Source organism: Pleurodeles waltl, chromosome 12, assembly GCF_031143425.1.
Source record: "Pleurodeles waltl isolate 20211129_DDA chromosome 12, aPleWal1.hap1.20221129, whole genome shotgun sequence".
NCBI lineage: Eukaryota > Metazoa > Chordata > Amphibia > Caudata > Salamandridae > Pleurodeles > Pleurodeles waltl.
The window spans coordinates 715,175,335-715,193,863 of NC_090451.1; the positions used below are offsets into that span (position 1 = coordinate 715,175,335).

The 18,529-nt window shown below is 46.9% G+C and overlaps 1 protein-coding gene across 1 annotated transcript in view; it reads left to right on the forward strand.

The window, feature by feature from the left end:
* Nucleotides 1-18,529, forward strand: part of LOC138267310 (zinc finger protein 282-like) — a 52,848-nt gene that overhangs the window by 27,788 nt on the left and 6,531 nt on the right. The window contains exons 2-6 of the mRNA XM_069216167.1: nt 103-223; nt 3,068-3,169; nt 9,792-9,902; nt 10,730-10,843; nt 16,244-16,342. Coding sequence (XP_069072268.1) covers nt 103-223; nt 3,068-3,169; nt 9,792-9,902; nt 10,730-10,843; nt 16,244-16,342 — 547 coding nt within the window. The remainder of the gene's footprint in view (nt 1-102; nt 224-3,067; nt 3,170-9,791; nt 9,903-10,729; nt 10,844-16,243; nt 16,343-18,529) is intronic.

Genomic DNA, 18,529 nt, shown 5'->3' on the forward strand with positions numbered 1-18,529 from the left:
ACAGAGGACCATTATGTGAACGATCATGTGATCTTTGTAAGTTCTCTTCCACTGCACAGTTGTTCTTACTAACTGGCTGATCATGTTCTTTATAAGTTGCAGGCTCTTTTCCACGATGCCGCCGCCTTTTTTTCCGAAGAGGAGTGGCAGCTGTTACAGGAATGGCAGAAGGCTCTGTACAGGAATGTGATGAAGGAAATCCACCAGGCTTTGCTCTCACTGGGTAAGAATACACTGTCTTCCAGTTAATATGTATTGTCAAACCTTAGATGTTCATGGCCTGTTGCTTTAGTATACTCAGCATGGCTACTGACATTCCTCCTTCTCCAGATAAGGGAACATTCCATGCAGAAATGTATCTACCAGCAAACAGTTCCAAAGGGCATTAATGCCATCTGCATCCTTGGTGCATGTGTACTGCCTCGTGTGAGGCTGGGCAGTGGGGCAGGGCTTCAGACGAAGAATCATGAAGCAGAAACTAAACTGGGTACTAGAGATAGATAGAATCAACAGAACCTGAAAGTTCTCAGTGACCCCAGTAATCCGTTTCTGTAGCTAAAGAGTAGGTCCACTGGTTTTGTGATATTGTACGTCCTTTCAGAACAGTGCATTGTCTGTCTGAGTCCAAATTGCATCTAAGTCTGAGACACTGTGTTGTAGATAATGAAAAATAGAGCCAAGTGGGACAGGGACACTTGACACAGTAGGGACTGAAGTGAGTCGAACGTTGATACTAGGGTTCGACTTATATAGTCCTGTGTGAACAAATCCCTTCACATTCCATTATGATTTACTCCAATGGTAGCCTGCGATGAAGCCTTCCATGCCGGCCCTCAGCTGTGCAGTTACATAAACAAGTGCTGCTGTCTGTACATGGGCTTTGTGTAATTTATCTACACTCTCTGAGAAGTGCCCAAAAGGTTACTGGAGACATTGGCTCCTGTTGTTTCTCGGGTTCTCAAGAGCTGGCACCCTCAAAAAAGCGTTGTCCATTAAATACTTCTCCGGGTCCTTTACATGCAACAAATTGCACAGAGCCTGAGAACTCTGCACAATATCCCTTGATTCTCAAAGGTAACCAATGAGACTGTTGAGACCTCTTCATATAGAATTTGTCAGTTGAACATATATGGAAACAAAACATTTCTTCTTAGAGATCAGCTATTGGGCATAAAGTTACAGGTGTTCGAATTGAAGAACAAGGAGGTTAAAGGCATAATAAACAGCAAAAGGAACCTGAAAATAAAGTGTTTATTGCCGCAGGGTAGACAGGAAATTTCACTTGATTCAGTTCTCATCAGACAAGGTTGGGCTTATATCCTTTCACTGCATTTGCCAAGAGGAACAGAGGCTGACCCATTGGCCGGTATCAGTCGTGGGTTTCTCAAGAGCTCTACTCTGTTGTGCACAGACCTGTGAGTGTCCCCAGACAACATGGATGGGCTCCTCCTTATGACAGATAACATCCACTCTTGCTGTGAACAGGGGAAAGCAGGAGGATGTGGCATTGTAGTGTCTTGGTAGGTGTCATCAACAGAACACACACTGGAAGAAGAAAGGTGGGACAAAGGCAAACTGGACCTGACACCACAGTGAGAGAATTTCCTTTTTTTTTCACAGGTTTTTTTTTTTCTTTTTTTTTTAAACAAGAAAACAATGCACAATAGTAAAGCAGTACTGCCCTCTGTAGTGCAGAATGTACCACACATAGATGTCACACCAATTAAACCAATACTTGTAAATAAAAGTCCACAACAGAGAAAATAGAAGCGAGTCGCAGTTACAACCATTCACTTGTGTATAGTCCCACCAGTTGCCCCATATCTTCACATGATTTTTTGGGCATCCAGGGGAGTTCCTCTATTACTGCCCTGTAATCCATCCCTTTAAGTCATTATGTAACTGGTGCACACCAGTACTTTGCAAAATCTCTCTTGCCCAAAACCGTGCCCAGACCCGCGAGTAGTTTTTCTTATCTCGTACCTCTCCGCCCATCCAGAATTGCCAGTAGTATCACTCTGGGGACCCTATGAATCTCTCTTCCCATCATATAACCCAGAAGTCGAGTGATCTGCAGCCAATAGGATGTCACATTCGGGCAAACTCATACAACATGGTAGTAGGGGGCCTTGGGGTTCTTACATCTCATGCAATTGGGATTTGGGAGTTTACTCATCTCCCATAATCATTCAGGATGGTAGAAAAACTTGTGAAAGTATTTGAACTGCACTGATCGAAGAGGAAAAGAGACTGCTACCGTTCAGGCTGCCATTTTTGCGTCTGTCTATTTGTCATCCTCTTATAAGCCTACATCCACCTCCCAATTTTGTTTTCAAATCAATAATGGGGTTGTGGAATTACCTACCAATGAGCGATAATTTGTGACCCTTCTTTAGCACCTAGTTCCTCCACAAACCATTTCAGAGAATGTCCTTTTTCTGTAGCTTTTGCGATAAAACCAGCAAGGTTTCCAGAACGTCAGCTGTAAGATTTCAATTTCTGTGTTAATTGAAAAATCTTCAGAATTCTGAGGGAAACTAAATAAGAAGGATCCGCCTGCTGAATTCCTGCCACAACGATACCCCCTTGATCGAGGAAATGGGGCCGGTAGATTCTACTCCAGAGTTAGGGTTTCCCACAGAAACGGAGGCAACTGCTTCGTCTGCCCTAAAGTGCCTCTTGTGTACTCGACCTGCGTGCTGGCGTCATTGCTGCTGAACAATACAGTCTGTAAGATTGCCCTAGAGCGATTATAGAGCGCCATGTATGGGGAGGTGCTTAGTGTGTCTATTTAAAGAATTATTTTCACTCCATAGAAAGCTTGAACCACCAAAGCCTTGGCTCTGGGGGTTAACAGATCTACAGTAAGTAACTTCTTACTGTGCTTTGTGTCGTGAGGTTTTTGAAAAATAGCTTCAGAGGGTTGTGTGGTGTCTTGAGATTTGTGAAACGTACCTTTCTTTCGATGTTTGGCCAAGTTAACTTCTGCTATCCTTAACCACACAGTAAGAATGACTCAGTGAGCAGTAGATGAAAAATTATTTCTATTTTTATATTTTTAATACAGGTCCCCTTATTGCTAGCACTGTCTGCACATTAAGAGCGAAAGACAAGTATGAGATGGAAGAGGAGCCTCCGGAGAGGAGACCCCAGATGAACCATTGGCCAAGTGAGTAGGAAATATCAAAGATGTGAACCGACTAAGGCTTTTCTGTAAGGATGTTAACCGGCAGTGAGGCTTGTTCTGTAAGGATGTGAACCGACTGAGGCTTTTCTGTAAGGATGTTAACTGGTAGTGAGGCTTGTTCTATAAGGATCTGAACAGCTGTGAGGCTTGTTCTGTAAGGATGTGAACCGACAGTGAGGCTTGTTCTGTAAGGGTCTGAACCGACAGTGAGGCTTGTTCTGTAAGGATGTGAACCGACAGTGAGGCTTGTTCTGTAAGGGTCTGAACCGACTGTGAGGCCTGTTCTGTAAGGATGTGAACCAACTGTGAGGCTTGTTCTGTGAGGATGCGAAACAGCTGCGAGGCTTGTTCTGTAAGGATGTGAAACAACTGTGAGGCTTGTTGTGTGTGGATGTGAACCGACTGTGAGGCTTGTTCTGTAAGGATGTGAACTGACTGTGAGGCTTGTTCTGTAAGGGTCTGAACCGACTGTGAGGCCTGTTCTGTAAGGATCTGAACCGACTGTGAGGCTTGTTCTGTGAGGATGCGAAACAGCTGCGAGGCTTGTTCTGTAAGGACATCACACATCCTCTCACAGACATTTAATCCAATAAAGGGAAGGCAACACAGCTATCTAGTAATCTCATATCGTATTAGTTTAGACAAAGTTCATCAGCAAAGTTCATCAGCAAAGTTCCTTCAGTGATTTTCAAGGGCAACTCCGCACTCAGTTCTTTGAAAGCAAAGGATTATTCTGACCAGAGAAATGTTAATCCCTTTAAACAAGATCATTGCTTTCCATTATTGGATTCAATACCATTGTGTGACAGGAGAGTTGGGGCAGTCGGACCACGGGTAGTATGCACCCTATCTGTGAAAGAAGGGAACAGACTTGTGCAGTGTAGCAGCGCCACACCTGCCAGTTGTCTCTTTTATCCACTCAGACACTTTGAATCCACAAGGGAGTGGAGAGAAAGAATCTTCCTTCACTCCCAGGGCAGACAGGCATTTTAAAAGCGACAAGGAATATCACCATAATAACCACTGCCAGATAAAGGGCCTAAAACCAGCAGCTCCCTGATGGCTAGCAGGAGCTCATATGGAGTTCAGTATTGTTGCTTTGGGCTTCAGGAAAAGCGTCCCAGGAACGCTCAGACACGTATATCCACATGCATTGGGACTGTGCAAGAGGTTGGCGTTCTTTTTTGGACAATCCCTGCAATGATGGACACAGCTGCCCGCTGCACCGTGCCGGCGGGTGCTTATCCTCAGCCCGAAGAGATCTTCTTTACAAGCCTCCTGGTGAATGATTTGCTCAAACCAGAAGCCAACACTTCGAGGACGGTGTCAGCTGTGCGCACCCAGAGACCGACCTCCCATCAGCCTCCGAGTGAGCGGGGTACTTTGAACGCCTTTAGGTTTAGGCTGAAGATGTGGGCAGACATAGAAGTTTCCAGGAGCCTATGGTCTTCGCTTCAGACGGAGAGGAGAACGAGTATTCTGAGCTAGACCTTGTAGTTAATTTTCAGTCCTTTTCAGAGCTACATTTGTTGTAAGCTGCCAGAGGTCTATTCCAGGAAGAATTCTGCAAGGTTCAGACTGCGTGTCCTCCTCTTGTTGCTCCTGGAAGTTGGCTCAAGACCAGTCTCCAGAGGGAGCGACGCCGTAGTTAAATATGGTTTGGTAATAGTCTCCATTACAGGGAGCCCACTGAGCCACGGCCCTCAGGCAGCAAGAGCATGGTGGTCCCTCAAGTGCACAAGAGTTTTCTCATGAAGCCTGCCCGTGAGATACCCTTAACTGGGAACACTATCTGGGTGGTAAAGGGTAGCGCCTCGTTTCTAAATAATGGAGGAGGATGTAAACGGGTTTGGTTGCGTCTTCCGGTTAAGCCATTCGTAAGTCTGGAAGCCAGACTAAGGCACTACTGGTGTCTTTACCCATTGTTGAATAGTCTTACCTTATGGAGGGACTAACCAAAAGACCTGGGATTTAGCTCCTTTGAGCGCCTTTTTAAACAGTTTGCCCAAGGTCCCCTTATTTTGGTAAGAGCTACAAAGCCAGCCCTACAACACTGACACAGGGTATGGTGCACTATGTGCTGGGACTTTGCATAAAGTTGGCCCTGCTCGTTCACAAAGTAAATAACTTCAGGGCAGCCAAGCACTGATAAAGCTATTGTATACCAGAAGGCAACCCCTGGTGGCTACCAAAGTGCCAGGAGGTTTGGATCCTGAAGCCTTATTGGACCTTGTTCTCCGGATGACAAATTATTTAGCTCCTACACTGTTGATAATTTGTTTTTACATCCGCTACTTGGTTGACATTGGTGCTGCAGGGAAGACCCAACAGGTCTGGCATGTCACTAGGCTGAATCTGTACCACCCACAGGGACTGTACAGTGTCTATTCTTGTAGTATGAACACAGTATGTTCTCTGCAGTGTGGGGAAAATAAAAAGTGCAGGGAGGGAGTGAAGCTTGCCTCTGATGCAAGACCTGTCGTGCAGGCAGAATGTCAAGCAGTGTTGGGCAGCTTTTCCCACCTCTTTTCACTAGCCCCCAAGGATTGACATCTGGGTATGTCTGTGATGCACACACGAGGGCCACCTTGCCTGTAAATAGCAAGACTTAAAGGATATCGGAGCAGGAATGCATCAAGCCAGAGGTGGCCAACATGCTGGCCTTGGCTTCCTGGTTTACCTGAGCTTCTGGAATACGTGGACCTCAGCATCATTACGAAGACAGATTCCATAGTATCCCTTGTTCTGAGTAGCTTGTGAACAACTTGAGTGCAGCAAGGTACCCCGGTACCTTCGTTCTGACCAGTGGCTACTGACAAATAGCCTTGATGCGAGGAGCGAAGGAGAAGACCACATTCACAACCACCTAGTTATGACCTTTGGTCTCAAGAATGCTTCTGCCACTTTCCAGCACCTTGTGAACTGCATGTTATCTGGCCTGGAAGATCTCAATGTGGTATACGTATGTAGCACTAATGTGTTCAGCAGTTTGTAGGAAGACCACACGGGCCCTGGAGTGCATGCAGAGGGCCAAACTCGCCATCCTAGCAACCAGGCACTAGGTTGGCCTGGTTTCTGCTGTCTGTTTTTGACGCCAAGTGGGCAGAGGTGGAAAATTGAAGCTCCGGATGCAAAAATACAGGCAGCTATGGAATCGGAGGCTCCTACTAACCTGACTCAATAGAGAGCTTACCTGGTCTTTCCTGGGCACCACAGTAACTTTTTGGCCAACTGTAGGGTCATTGTTGCCCCTTTAACGGACCTGACCTCTAAGCACAGGCTACTCCCCAGAAAGTAGAACTGGTTGCTGATGAGAAAGGATGCTGTGCTACTGAGTGAGCACTCTGAAGATTAAGGCTTTACTTGTTTTGGACCAGAATTAGCATCCAGGCAGATCCCCAAATCGTCAAGTAGCTGATGACTGTGAAGACTGAAAAACTGAATTTGTGCTGGTGGTCTGTTCCCCAGGCACTGGACTTCACCGGAGAGCACAAGCCGGGGACGTTGCAAGGGTATTTGCATGGTAAGAAATAGCATGCACAGAGTCCAAGGGTTCCCCTTAGAGGTAAGATAGTGGCAAAAAGAGATAATTCTAATGCTCTATTTTGTGGTAGTGTGGTCGAGCAGTAGGCTTATCAGAGGATAGTGTTAAGCATTTGTTGAACACACACAGGCAATAAATGAGGAACACACACTCAAAGACAATTCCAGGCCAATAGGTTTTTGTATAGAAAAATATATTTTCTTAGTTTATTTTAAGAACCACAGGTTCGAGATTTACAATCAATACTTCAAATGAAAGGTCTTTCACTTAGGTATCTTAGGAAATTTGAATCAGCAAAATAGCATGTACAGATTTCACAAAAATGGCAATAAGCTATTTTAAAACTAGACAGTGCAAATTTCAACAGTTCCTGGGGGAGGTAAGTGTTTGTTAGTTTTGCAGGTAAGTAAACCACCTACAGGGTTCAAAGTTGGGTCCAAGGTAGCCCACCGTGAGGGGTTCAGAGCAACCCCAAAGTTACCACCCCAGCAGCTCAGGGCCGGTCAGGTGCAGAGGTCAAAGTGGTGCCCAAAACGCATAGGCTTCAATGGAGAAGGGGGTGCCCCGGTTCCAGTCTGCCAGCAGGTAGGTACCCGCGTCTTCGGAGGGCAGACCAGGGGGGTTTTGTAGGGCACCGGGGGGGACACAAGTCAGCACAAAAAAGTACACCCTCAGCGGCACGGGGCGGCTGGGTGCAGAGTGCAAACACGCGTCAGGTTTGCAATTGGTTTCAATGGGAGACCCAGGGGTCTCTTCAGCGAAGCAGGCAGGCAAGGGGGGGCTCCTCGGGGTAGCCACCACCTGGGCAAGGGAGAGGGCCACCTGGGGGTTGCTTCTGCACTGGAGGTCGGATCCTTCAGGTCCTGGGGGCTGCGGGTGCAGTGTCTTTACCAGGCATCGGGTTCTTAGAAGCAGGCAGTCGCGGTCAGCGGGAGCCTCTGGATTCCCTCTGCAGGCGTCGCTGGGTGGGCTCAGGGGGGTCAACTCTGGCTACTCACAGGGTCGTAGTCGCCGGGGAGTCCTCCCTGTAGTGTTGTTTCTCCGCAGGTCGAGCTGGGGGCGGCTGGTGCAGAGTGCAAAGTCTCACGCTTCCGGCGGGAAACCTGGAGTCCTTTTAAAGTTGTTTCTTTGTTGCATAGTTGTTTCTTCTTTGGAGCAGACCCGCTGTCCTCGGGAGTTCTTGGTCCTTTTAGATGCAGGGTAGTCCTCTGAGGCTTCAGAGGTCGCTGGACCCTGTGGAACGCGTCGCTGTTGCAGTTTTTCTTGAAGTGGGGAGACAGGCCGGTAGGGCTGGGGCCAAAGCAGTTGGTGTCTCCGTCTTCTCTGCAGGGCTTTCAGGTCAGCAGTCCTTCTTCGTCTTCAGGTTGCAGGAATCTATCTTGCTAGGTTCTGGGAGCCCCTAAATACTCAATTTAGGGGTGTGTTTAGGTCTGGGGGTTAGTAGCCAATGGCTACAAGCCCTGAGGGTGGCTATACCCTCTTTTTGCCTCCTCCCTGAGAGGAGGGGGGCACATCCCTAATCCTATTGGGGGAATCCTCCATCTGCAAGATGGAGGATTTCTAAAAGTCAGAGTCACCTCAGCTCAGGACACCCTAGGGGTTGTCCTGACTGGCCAGTGACTCCTCCTTGTTTTCTCATTATCTCCTCCGGCCTTGCCGCCAAAAGTGGGGCCGTGGCCGGAGGGGGCGGGCATCTCCACTAGCTGGAGTGCCCTGGGGCGCTGTAACAAAGGGGGTGAGCCTTTGAGGCTCACCGCCAGGTGTTACAGTTCCTGCAGGGGGAGGTGAGAAGCACCTCCACCCAGTGCAGGCTTAGTTACTAGCCACAGAGTGACAAAGGCACTCTCCCCATGTGGCCAGCAACATGTCTGGTGTGTGGCAGGCTGGTAAAACTAGTCAGCCCACACTGGAAGTCTGGTATGTTTTCAGGGGGCATCTCTAAGATGCCCTCTGGGATGTATTTCACAATAAAATGTACACTGGCATCAGTGTGCATTTATTGTGCTGAGACGTTTGATACCAAACTTCCCAGTTTTCAGTGTAGCCATTATGGTGCTGTGGAGTTTGTGTATGACAGACTCCCAGACCATATACTCTTATGGCTACCCTGCACTTACAATGTATAAGGTTTTGCTTAGACACTGTAGGGGCATAGTGCTCATGCACCTATGCCCTCACCTATGGTATAGTGCACCCTGCCTTAGGGCTGTAAGGCCTGCTAGAGGGGTGACTTATCTATGCCATAGGCAGTGTGAGGTTGGCATGGCACCCTGAGGGGAGTGCCATGTCGACTTAGTCATTTTCTCCCCACCAACACACACAAGCAGGCAAGCAGTGTGTCTGTGCTGAGTGAGGGGTCCCCAGGGTGGCATAAGACATGCTGCAGCCCTTGGAGACCTTCCCTGGAATCAGGGCCCTTGGTACCAGGGGTACCAGTTACAAGGGACTTACCTGGATGCCAGGGTGTGCCAATTGTGGAAACAAAGGTACAGTTTTAGGGAAAGAACACTGGTGCTGGGGCCTCGTTAGCAGGCCTCAGCACACTTTCAAGTCATAACTTGGCATCAGCAAAGGCAAAAAGTCAGGGGGTAACCATGCCAAGGAGGCATTTCCTTACAGTAGAGGAAACTAGATCTTCCTAATACCTTCCATTGGATCACCTTGTCCAAAGGTGCTCATGTAAGATATTTTTACAGCGTTCAGTACACAAACAATATAATACTGTTGGGGACATGTCTCTGGCTGGGCGTAGGGACATTGACTGCGGGAAATGGAAAATCGGAAATGATAAAGCAGTAATCTGTGATGAGTTAGTAGAATTACTACAGTAAAACGACGGCTCTTCAGATACATAAATGTCGTATGTTCGGAGGTGATCATAGCAGAATTGAGATTCTTGGGGTTTCAGCATCACTTTCTTGAAAAACAACATTGGGGGAAAAAGGTTGATGTGAGCTTCAAAGCTGGAGGCTGATGTCCTAAAGTGGGCTGCAGGGGACAAGTCTGATGTAAATGCATGTAACCCGGGTATGCATCATAGCTTCTGGTTTGTTCTCTCAGTGGACACAGAGGCCAAGGCTAATGACCTGTTCATTGTCAACAAAGAGGAGACACTACTGAACAATTCTCCAGTGCAACGAAGAAGAGAGAGAAATGACTGTGCGAGAGCAGGTGAGGAGGAAAGGGTGTGATGTTGGTGCTAAGCAGATTCAAAACAGTGTCTGGAATCTCACAGAAATTAAGTATGCCATTAAGGTTAAAACGATAACAATTCTACAAAGGGTGAATATTTGTGCAGATTTTTGGCTCTAAAATGGTCTTGTCCTCATCAACCAATCTGCTTTAGTTCTACTTAAGAACATCCCTGTGCGGTGCAGAAAATCAGTGACTTTGTGTAGTTCCTATTTTGTTTAATGGTATTTTTACTGTCCCTCTTACTTCCTTGTAACTCATGCGTATCTTCTCCACGCTTTCTTCTCTGGCTTCTCTCATTTTTTTTCTACAACTCACTTTTTGTATTTAGTTATGCTGCTCATCTCCACTGTGCTTTTCACTTTTGCATTATTTCCTCTTCCATTCCGGCCTTCTTCATACTGAATTCTGCTACTTTTTGTGATTCAAACCCTCATTGGACAAAACATAGTTAGTGTTTTCTATGATTGTGTGGAGTAACATGTTGAGCCTTTGTTCCTTTGCTGTCCCACTTCTGAATGCTCTCAAGACCTGAACGTAGAAAGAGAGCAAGAGGTGGGAGCTGGTGCAGGGAGCCTGCACTCTTAGGTGCAGAGAAAGTGTCCAGTGAATCAGAAAAGGTTAAACACATTTCCTGTAACTAAACAACCTTTCTTAATCAATATGACCTTAATGACAACAAAGTACCATAAAACCCTCCAACAGAAGAGGAGCCCTTTATTTTTTGTAAATTGTAGTTTTTTTATAAAATAGTTTGCAATTTGTATAAAATTGACATTTGTTAGCTTCATTCACTTGTTCCACAGAATTCTCTTCTCTGGATCCAGGAGCTCTCATGAAAAAAGAAGAAGAATCAGGTGCAATTTTCATTGATCACCTTGGTGCAGAAATTGGGGAGAGCAGCAGCGACCCCAGCTCAGGTATTACTTCTATTTTTTCTGGTGATTGTGCAATGAGTGGCTGCTCACTCGCTAGTCACTGCCCCGGAGAACATCTTGGGATGGGTCAAGGAGTGCTCCTTGGTCGTCACGTTGCAGAGAACTGAAAGAGTTGCCCAGTGGTAATCTTCTGCGGTAAAGAACAATGACTAGGTTTATTGATGTATGTATTTCATTGTTGTCAATGTAGGCCATATAAATTTGTAAAATCCGTTATAAAAAGCAATCTAAAAAAATACCCAGCTGTAGGAGGCAGGCTAATTTTTTAGCGGCCAGAAATGAGGTACACTGCAGAGAGTCCAGGCAAACCCCAGAGGTGTCACGGAGCACACATTTCTTCCCAAATGCTCTCCGTTAGGGTAGTGTGGTCGAGCAGTTGGGCTTATCAGAGAGTAGGGTTATGCATGTAAGAGGCACACTCCTAAAGTAAGTTAGACACACCCAATATAGAAATCCAACGTCAATTTATAAAAAATAGCACATACTTTTATAAAAACTTAGATATCCTGATCACTGAACCATGTGAGTACTTTACGAGTTATGATTTTTAAAGGTTTTAAAAGTAGACAGTGCATTTTTCAGGAAGCTGCAATGTAATCCTATGGAGGAAAACAAAGACGGCAAGTACACAACAAGGTCTTATGGATCCAATCTCCTGGACTTTGGGGGGTTTTGGGGCAAGGTCCAAGGCCACAATAACAAGTCACCTTGGGGAGCTCTAGTGCGTCCGGGTGCAGAGGTCTGTTACTGCGTTGGGTGTCCCATTCAAGCCTATGGGGGATCGGTCTGGTCACAAAGTTGTTGCAAGGATGGACTGGAAGGTCAGTCCAGGGGACCCTATAGGCGGGCTCAGCCCATGAGGTCATCAGGCACGTGGGGACCCCATTGGTTCACTTTTATTCCGACAGTGGGGCTTGGGTTCAGTGGTGTCTTCTGATGTCTGCTCGAGGGGCTGGAGGTCCCCGCAGTTGCAGGGTGGCCCGCAGAAATAGTCTACATATGTTGACTGAAGGTCCACTCCGACCAAGCCAACAAGTGAGCTCGGGTCTCAGAAGGTTGGGAGATGTGAGGACACCCTTGGTACCAGATGTAGAAAGGGTTTTGCGACTCGCAAACGGCGAAAAACGCCATTTGCGAGGCACAAAAGCCTCTCCGGTATGCAGAAATGCATTTTGCGAGTCGGATCCGACTCGCAAAATGCATTTCCGACTCACAAATAGGAAGGGGTGTTCCCTTCCTATTTGTGACTCGCAATGCAAATGGAATCGCAGTTACCATCCACTTGAAGTGGATGGTAACCCACTCGCAAATTGGAAGGGGTCCCCATGGGACCCCTTCCTCTTTGTGAATGGACCCCAAATTATTTTTTCAGGGCAGGTAGTGGTCCAAGGGACCACTACCTGCCCTGAAAAAATTAGAAACTAAAGGTTTTGGTTTTTTTTTCAAAGTGCAGCTCGTTTTCCTTTAAGGAAAACGGGCTGCACTTAGAAGAAAAAAAAACTGCTTTATTAAAAAGCAGTCACGGTCATGGTGGTCTGCTGTCTCCAGCAGGCCACCATCCCCGTGAGTTCCCATACTCGCAATGGTCTTTGCGTCCGAGACACCTTTCTGCATACCAAATTGCGACTTGCAATTTGCGAGTCGCAGGGACTCGCAAATTGCAAGTCGCAATTTGTTTTTTTGCTACATCTGGCCCTTAGTTCCCTTCTCAGTCTACGGCGGACGGGTGCAGAGGTGTCCTGGGACGTCAGGTTTTTGTCTCCTGGTCACTCACAGTTTCAGGGGGGTCTGCAGAAACAAGCTGCAAATGCCTTCGGGGAGTCCACGGTGGGCTCACTCATCGAGGTCTTTGTCTCTGGAGGACATGGGGACCACACTGACAGCGCTGGCCTACTTCACCTTGGGCTAGGAAGCTCAGGTGGAGTGGTGATGTCCTGCGTCAGGTGTTTTGCAGTCCCGGTCTTCAGTTTGTCTTTGATTGCTTGCAGATGCGAAGAAGCAGTTCCTCTTGGCGGTTTGCTAAGCACTGGCAGCGGTCCCAGGTTCTTGGAGGCTGCAGCAGCAGAGCAGGTCACATGCTTCTCGAGGGTCGGGTGCAGGAGGCAGGCGAGTAGGGTTTGCACCAAGTCTGTCATGCTCCTCGGTTCTCAGGATCACCAGGCTTCTGGTCCACTTCTTCCTGTTTGTCCAGTGACAGTATCTCTTCCTGGTATCGGGGTCCCCAAAATATTCAATTTAGCGGGCGTTAAGGGGAGTAAAGGGTAGTAGCCAATGGGCTTCTTACCCTTGGGGTCACTACAACCCCCAGAGGACCAGTTCCAGCGTTCCTAAATTCCACCACACAGAAGATGGTGCGATTTCCTATGCTGTGTCTACTTCAGGCTGGTCACCCTTGGGATGTGTCCAGCCTGAAAGTGCAACTCACCTCCTTCATAGATAATTTTTCTACCTGTCCAGGTGCCAGGTGGGCACTGGGGCAGGAGGGTCATATTCCTTCTTTGAGAAGAGCCAGTTCTGCATACCAAAGGATGTGGACTTCTTTGAAGCCTCCCGCTTTTAAATGCAGATTTGTGGCCCTCCTTTGGGAGGGGTGTGCTAACACCCTGGTCAGAGTAGGCTTTGTTTCTGACCTCCACAGAGCAAAGGCCCTCACTCTTGGCGGGGTCAGAATCTCGTCTTTTGGTGGCTGGCTAGATTGAACTAGTCAGTTAGTCCACTTGCAGCTGGTAGGTTTTGAGGAAGCACCACTAAGGTGCCCTTTGGGTGCATTTATTATTAATATGAGATGTTTGATACCAAGCATCCCTAGTTTCAGCGAAGCCACCATGTAGCTAGGGAACTGGCCAGTGTCCAGCACATGTATTTAAAATGGCTTCAGTGCACACTTACTATGTCTAAGAATCGACAAAGACATAACAGGGTCATATTTGCTCTTGCAGGTATGCCCTCACATGTATTATAATGCATCCTGCCTTAAGGCTGAAAGGCATGTTGTAGGGTTGACTGACAAATATTACATGCAGTGTTTATGGGACGTGGCACACAGGCTGAGTGACATGTTGTGTTTCTGCTTTTGGGAGCACCTTGTCATGCAGCCTGCAATGTCAGTGCTTGGGATTGGTGCTGGGTCCTTTAGAGTGGCACAGGTTGTGCTGCAGAAATACCATTTACTAGGGACTTAGAGAGGTTCTAAAGGGGCCTGGTCACTTGGGGATCAAGTAACAAGATTTCTTGTTTTGGGGAAGGAACACAGGCACTGGAGACCTGGTTAGCAGGAACCCAGTGCACTTCAGTTCAGTCAAACCAGGTAATAATAAGTGTGTTGGTGGGGTGGGGGGTGAGGGGGTACTGCAACCAGAATCCAGTCTCCTAAAAGCAGCACACAGAAGCCTGGAAACCTCTGAGTGCACTAAAGCCAATGTGATTCGCAGCTCCCCAGACTGGCCCAGAGACTGGATCTGAGTGGAGAGAGTCCCTGGTGACGCCTGGCACCTACTAACGGGGCTGGCGCGAAGGCATTGCTGCTGGATGAGTGCGAAGCAGTGTGCGATGGTGCAGAACCCACCGCAAAGGATGCCGCTTGACTTCTTCTCTCCTCACGGGAGTGCAGCAGAGAGACTGTGAGGTGGAGGCCATTGGTGGTGGTAACCTGGCAAGAAAGTGGAAGGATATCTTGGTCTCACGGACTCGATTCTTAAAAAAGTGGAAAAGGTGGAGAAACTTCTCATAGTTGTGGAAGCAACAATTGTGAAGACCCACAAGGTTGGCTGTACCTTCCTTTAGCTGCTTTAATTTTGTGGATACTTAATCATAAAATGTACTTTTGCTGCGTCCCAGGTTTCCTGCAAAGCTGCTGTTTCCATCCTGTTCCTGACGAACTCTTGCTATAAAATATTACACTCCAGTGTCTGCTGCCCTGTTATGTGCTCTGACATTTCATTCAACCATCCTGCATGAGGGTCCTTACGATGCCTGTGCAGGCGGTCCTCGGGTTATTGCAGCCGCCATCCTGTTCCAGTCAAGGGTATTGTTTCTCTGGAAATCCCGCAGGGCTTGGATAAGCTTCTTCTTCATGTTTTCGCCGCAGTAATTTTGAGAGGTGATTTTTCATGGAACATCGTACCCCATCCTCCAGATGTCTCTTGATTTTCGTAGATCTAAGTATATTACTATTGTTCGGGTTCACAATGCTGACCTGAGTTGGGGGTCACCATCCTCTCCTTCATGAGAACCTTCTCCCACTACTTTATTGAACTGATTTTACCATTTTATCTTGTTTCAGAAAAATCCAAGTGCAGGACTATTTCAATCTGTGCATCCTTAGATGTTGTCCTCCTTAGACTAAAAAACAAATGCGACAAATTTAGGATTTTCTCGCGTGTCATACGTGTTTTTAATGTTAAGCTGCAAAAATATCTTCAAATTGCACGCTTCTGCTGCAGTAATCGAATGACCAAGAACAATTAACGAGTTGATCACCAACATAGTTCATTCTGTATCACGTGTAATATTGTTCATTTTCACGAAGGTGAAATCGGCATGAACAGAACACGCGCAGACTAACAGCGATCCAGTGCAATCTAGAGCAGCTCCTCGACGCCAGTGAAAGCAGTGGGATATGTACCGACGCCCGCTCGTGATGAAAAGCCTTGAAATCCGTGGATCTCAGGCGCTGAACGCTCCAGTTCCTGGGCAGTGGTAGTAATGTTAGTCTCTAACACAATAAACCGTACCCGGCTGTATAGATAGATTGGGATAGCGCCACCGCGTCCTTGTAGTGCTTAATGGTCCATGCGTTTCACCCCCAAATGGTTTGCGGGGTCTTCGGGACGGGGAGCTGGTAAAGCCCGCACTGAAAGACAGTGCGGACGGGTATCTAAGAAGTGTTCGTGAACTGTCTCGTGCTGCCTCCCAGTGCGCCGCGTGTGTGGCATAGGACGGACAGATAGGGCATCTAGAGCCCGTTGTCTGCATAAACACAAGGAAGCCCACGGATTATAGGTTCATGAAGACCAGTATGCAAGCAGAGTCCATGCTGGGCACAAAATAGGTCACTCAGTGATCGAGTGAACCTCCTTAGGAATCTGTTCTAGAAAAAAATGAAGGCGGGTTCAATAGATTCAAGAATGTTGGGAGATATTTATGTGAACAGAAGAGCAGCACTGAATTGCAATACCATTCAACAAACTGCTTAGTGTAGGCAAAGCGCTGAATATGGCTGGGTTCAAGGCCTTGGCCTTGCCTCTGAATCCTTCCAGATATGTCTTCTGTGAGGCCCGCTCCTTTAAATGCTCATGTCTTTGTCCTTTTCATCACGTAGACAAAACATATTTGTGTTTGTTGTAAGATTAAACTTTGAATTTATTTTCTTCTGTTCAACAGCATATGAGGTTGTTTCTGTCTGCATAAAAGATGAGTCTGAGACCTATTGCATTGACGCGTCGGACAGCAAAAGAAAGGAATCCGTCAGCAGCCCCACAGGTATGTTTATTCTGCTTCATACCCAACTTCTGCATAGCTTATAACAGCCCAATCTCTGGAATCTCAGGCGTACATCATTTCTGATCGTAAACTTGGTCAAGTCCTCCCTCATCTACTCTCACCAGTGTTACAAATCTTTGAACCAACCTTATCTACACCGCGATCCATGTCTGCTGGGGGTTTGGAAATGGAATAGGGGCCATTCCTTTGTCTAGACACACCTGCGCACCACTTGAAAATTTTATATGGCCATACTTTTTTTTTAGTAAAAGTGATGCTTTTTCCTATTTCGACCTTTCTCTTATATTTAGGTGGGCACGTCTTCTTTTCTCATTCTACTTGTGTAAGCTTGGTAAACCCCTTTAATTTATTTTGCTGTTTTCTCCATTGGCTCATCAGCGTTTTTTACGATATCACTGCCCTTTTTGTTTGGTTTTGCTCTTGTATCTGGATTGACTGCGCTTCCACTTAAAGTCAATCCATTTTAATTGGAGAAACTCCAATTCCCTCTTTTCAAGCTTTTATAAAACAGCTGCCTGAATCCAGAGGGGTTGCAGTTGGCCAGCTACAAATACAAATGGAAATAAATAAAAAATCCACCTCAAAAGAATTACCATGCCTAGTCCTATGAAAATATGAAAAACACAGTAGAGGTCCCAGTCCTACAATCCCACCAGGAAAGACAGGGGTCAATTAAACAAAAAGGGGAAAAGAACAAAAAACACCCCCAGTCCGGGCACTGGGGGTCGGGTTATCAACAGGGCAGCAGCACCAGCACCTTCTTATGGATGAAAAAAACTATTGCAAAAAAAAAAAAAAAAATAGCTTGGTGTTACCCCGATGATGTTGTAGAGGTGATAATTTTCGTTCTGTGATTTCATGTGTCCACCTCCATGCAGGCACGGCAGATGCTCCATACTTGTGTAGAATAATTCCTGGGATCTTTCGATGCTGCTTCTCTCCTCCGACATTTGTGTCACGGTGCAGTATTATGAACTCCACGGGAGCCCTCCAATCCAGGATATTAAATCTGATTTCATCTTAATTTTCAGTTATGGCACATAACTACATTTTTTCACACCGCAATGGAACATTTAAATCCTGTACCTTCTTGGTGGTTGGATTGTCGTGACAGCCATCTTTGCACCGTTTTGCTGTGGCTATGATTTGGGGCCATAAACTTGATACTCGCATTTCCATTTTGCTAGAGCTTCATTGCGGCACGCAGAAGATGGGAAATACCTCAAGGTACCCGGGTTACATTGCCTCCTCAACCCATCTTCTTGTACCACTTTGTACTCTTTGAAGTGTCAAGCTTCTCTCCAGGCACCGCGTGACCTAGAATGAGCCACTCAAAAGCATGAAAAAGGAAACACCCGGTCCCTCCGCCATGCCCTGCCTACCAATGTGGTAATAAAAGAGGGTGGCACTCACAAAACCGCCTGTTTTTTCTGTTTGTCGCTATCACCTTAGGAGCCTGTGTGAACTTTAAAGGTAAGCTCTGGAGGCTGGGCCTCTTGGGGTTCACGTTCCAGACACCCCCTTTTCACTCTGTGCGAGTGTGACACTGTGCAGGGCCACTATTGCTTCCCTTTGAGGCAGTAATTTCAGGGGGATTGCCATTAATGATTCTGGTAATGCATGTTCTTCTGAGCCCCCCACCATTTCCCCTCCTACCTTGGTCCTGGAAGAGAGGTCTTCATTATCCAAATACCCTTTTTCGCAAACCAATACTTAAGACTCTCCCTCCCGTTCCCCTTCTCAACCTGGATTCCCTTCATTGGCTTGGGCATACACGGGACGCGTTGTGAGCTCCATGACCTTCATTACCTTATTGGTAAGAGCGGCATGGAAGAGGGGTGGACAGTGCTTTATTTTTTATGCTTTTGATTGGTTCTAGCGAGGCCCAGTGCTGCCTGGTGAGTGGCTACAAACCTTAAGTAGTACATACTGCTCAGGAAAAAGGGTATTTGGAGTAATGAAGATTAACAGGTAACTAATTGAATCATTCATACGTAAGACAAAACGCTTCTTATTGTTTCTCCATCCTAGTCTGTCCACGTCTGACCACTTAGGACCGGAAGCCACATTGATGCAGAAATGTTACTATAATTGAAAAGAAAAAGTAGGTAACAGGAGGTATGAGGTGTTAACCGCTCTAGGCACCAATCCTGGGGTGGCGGGAGA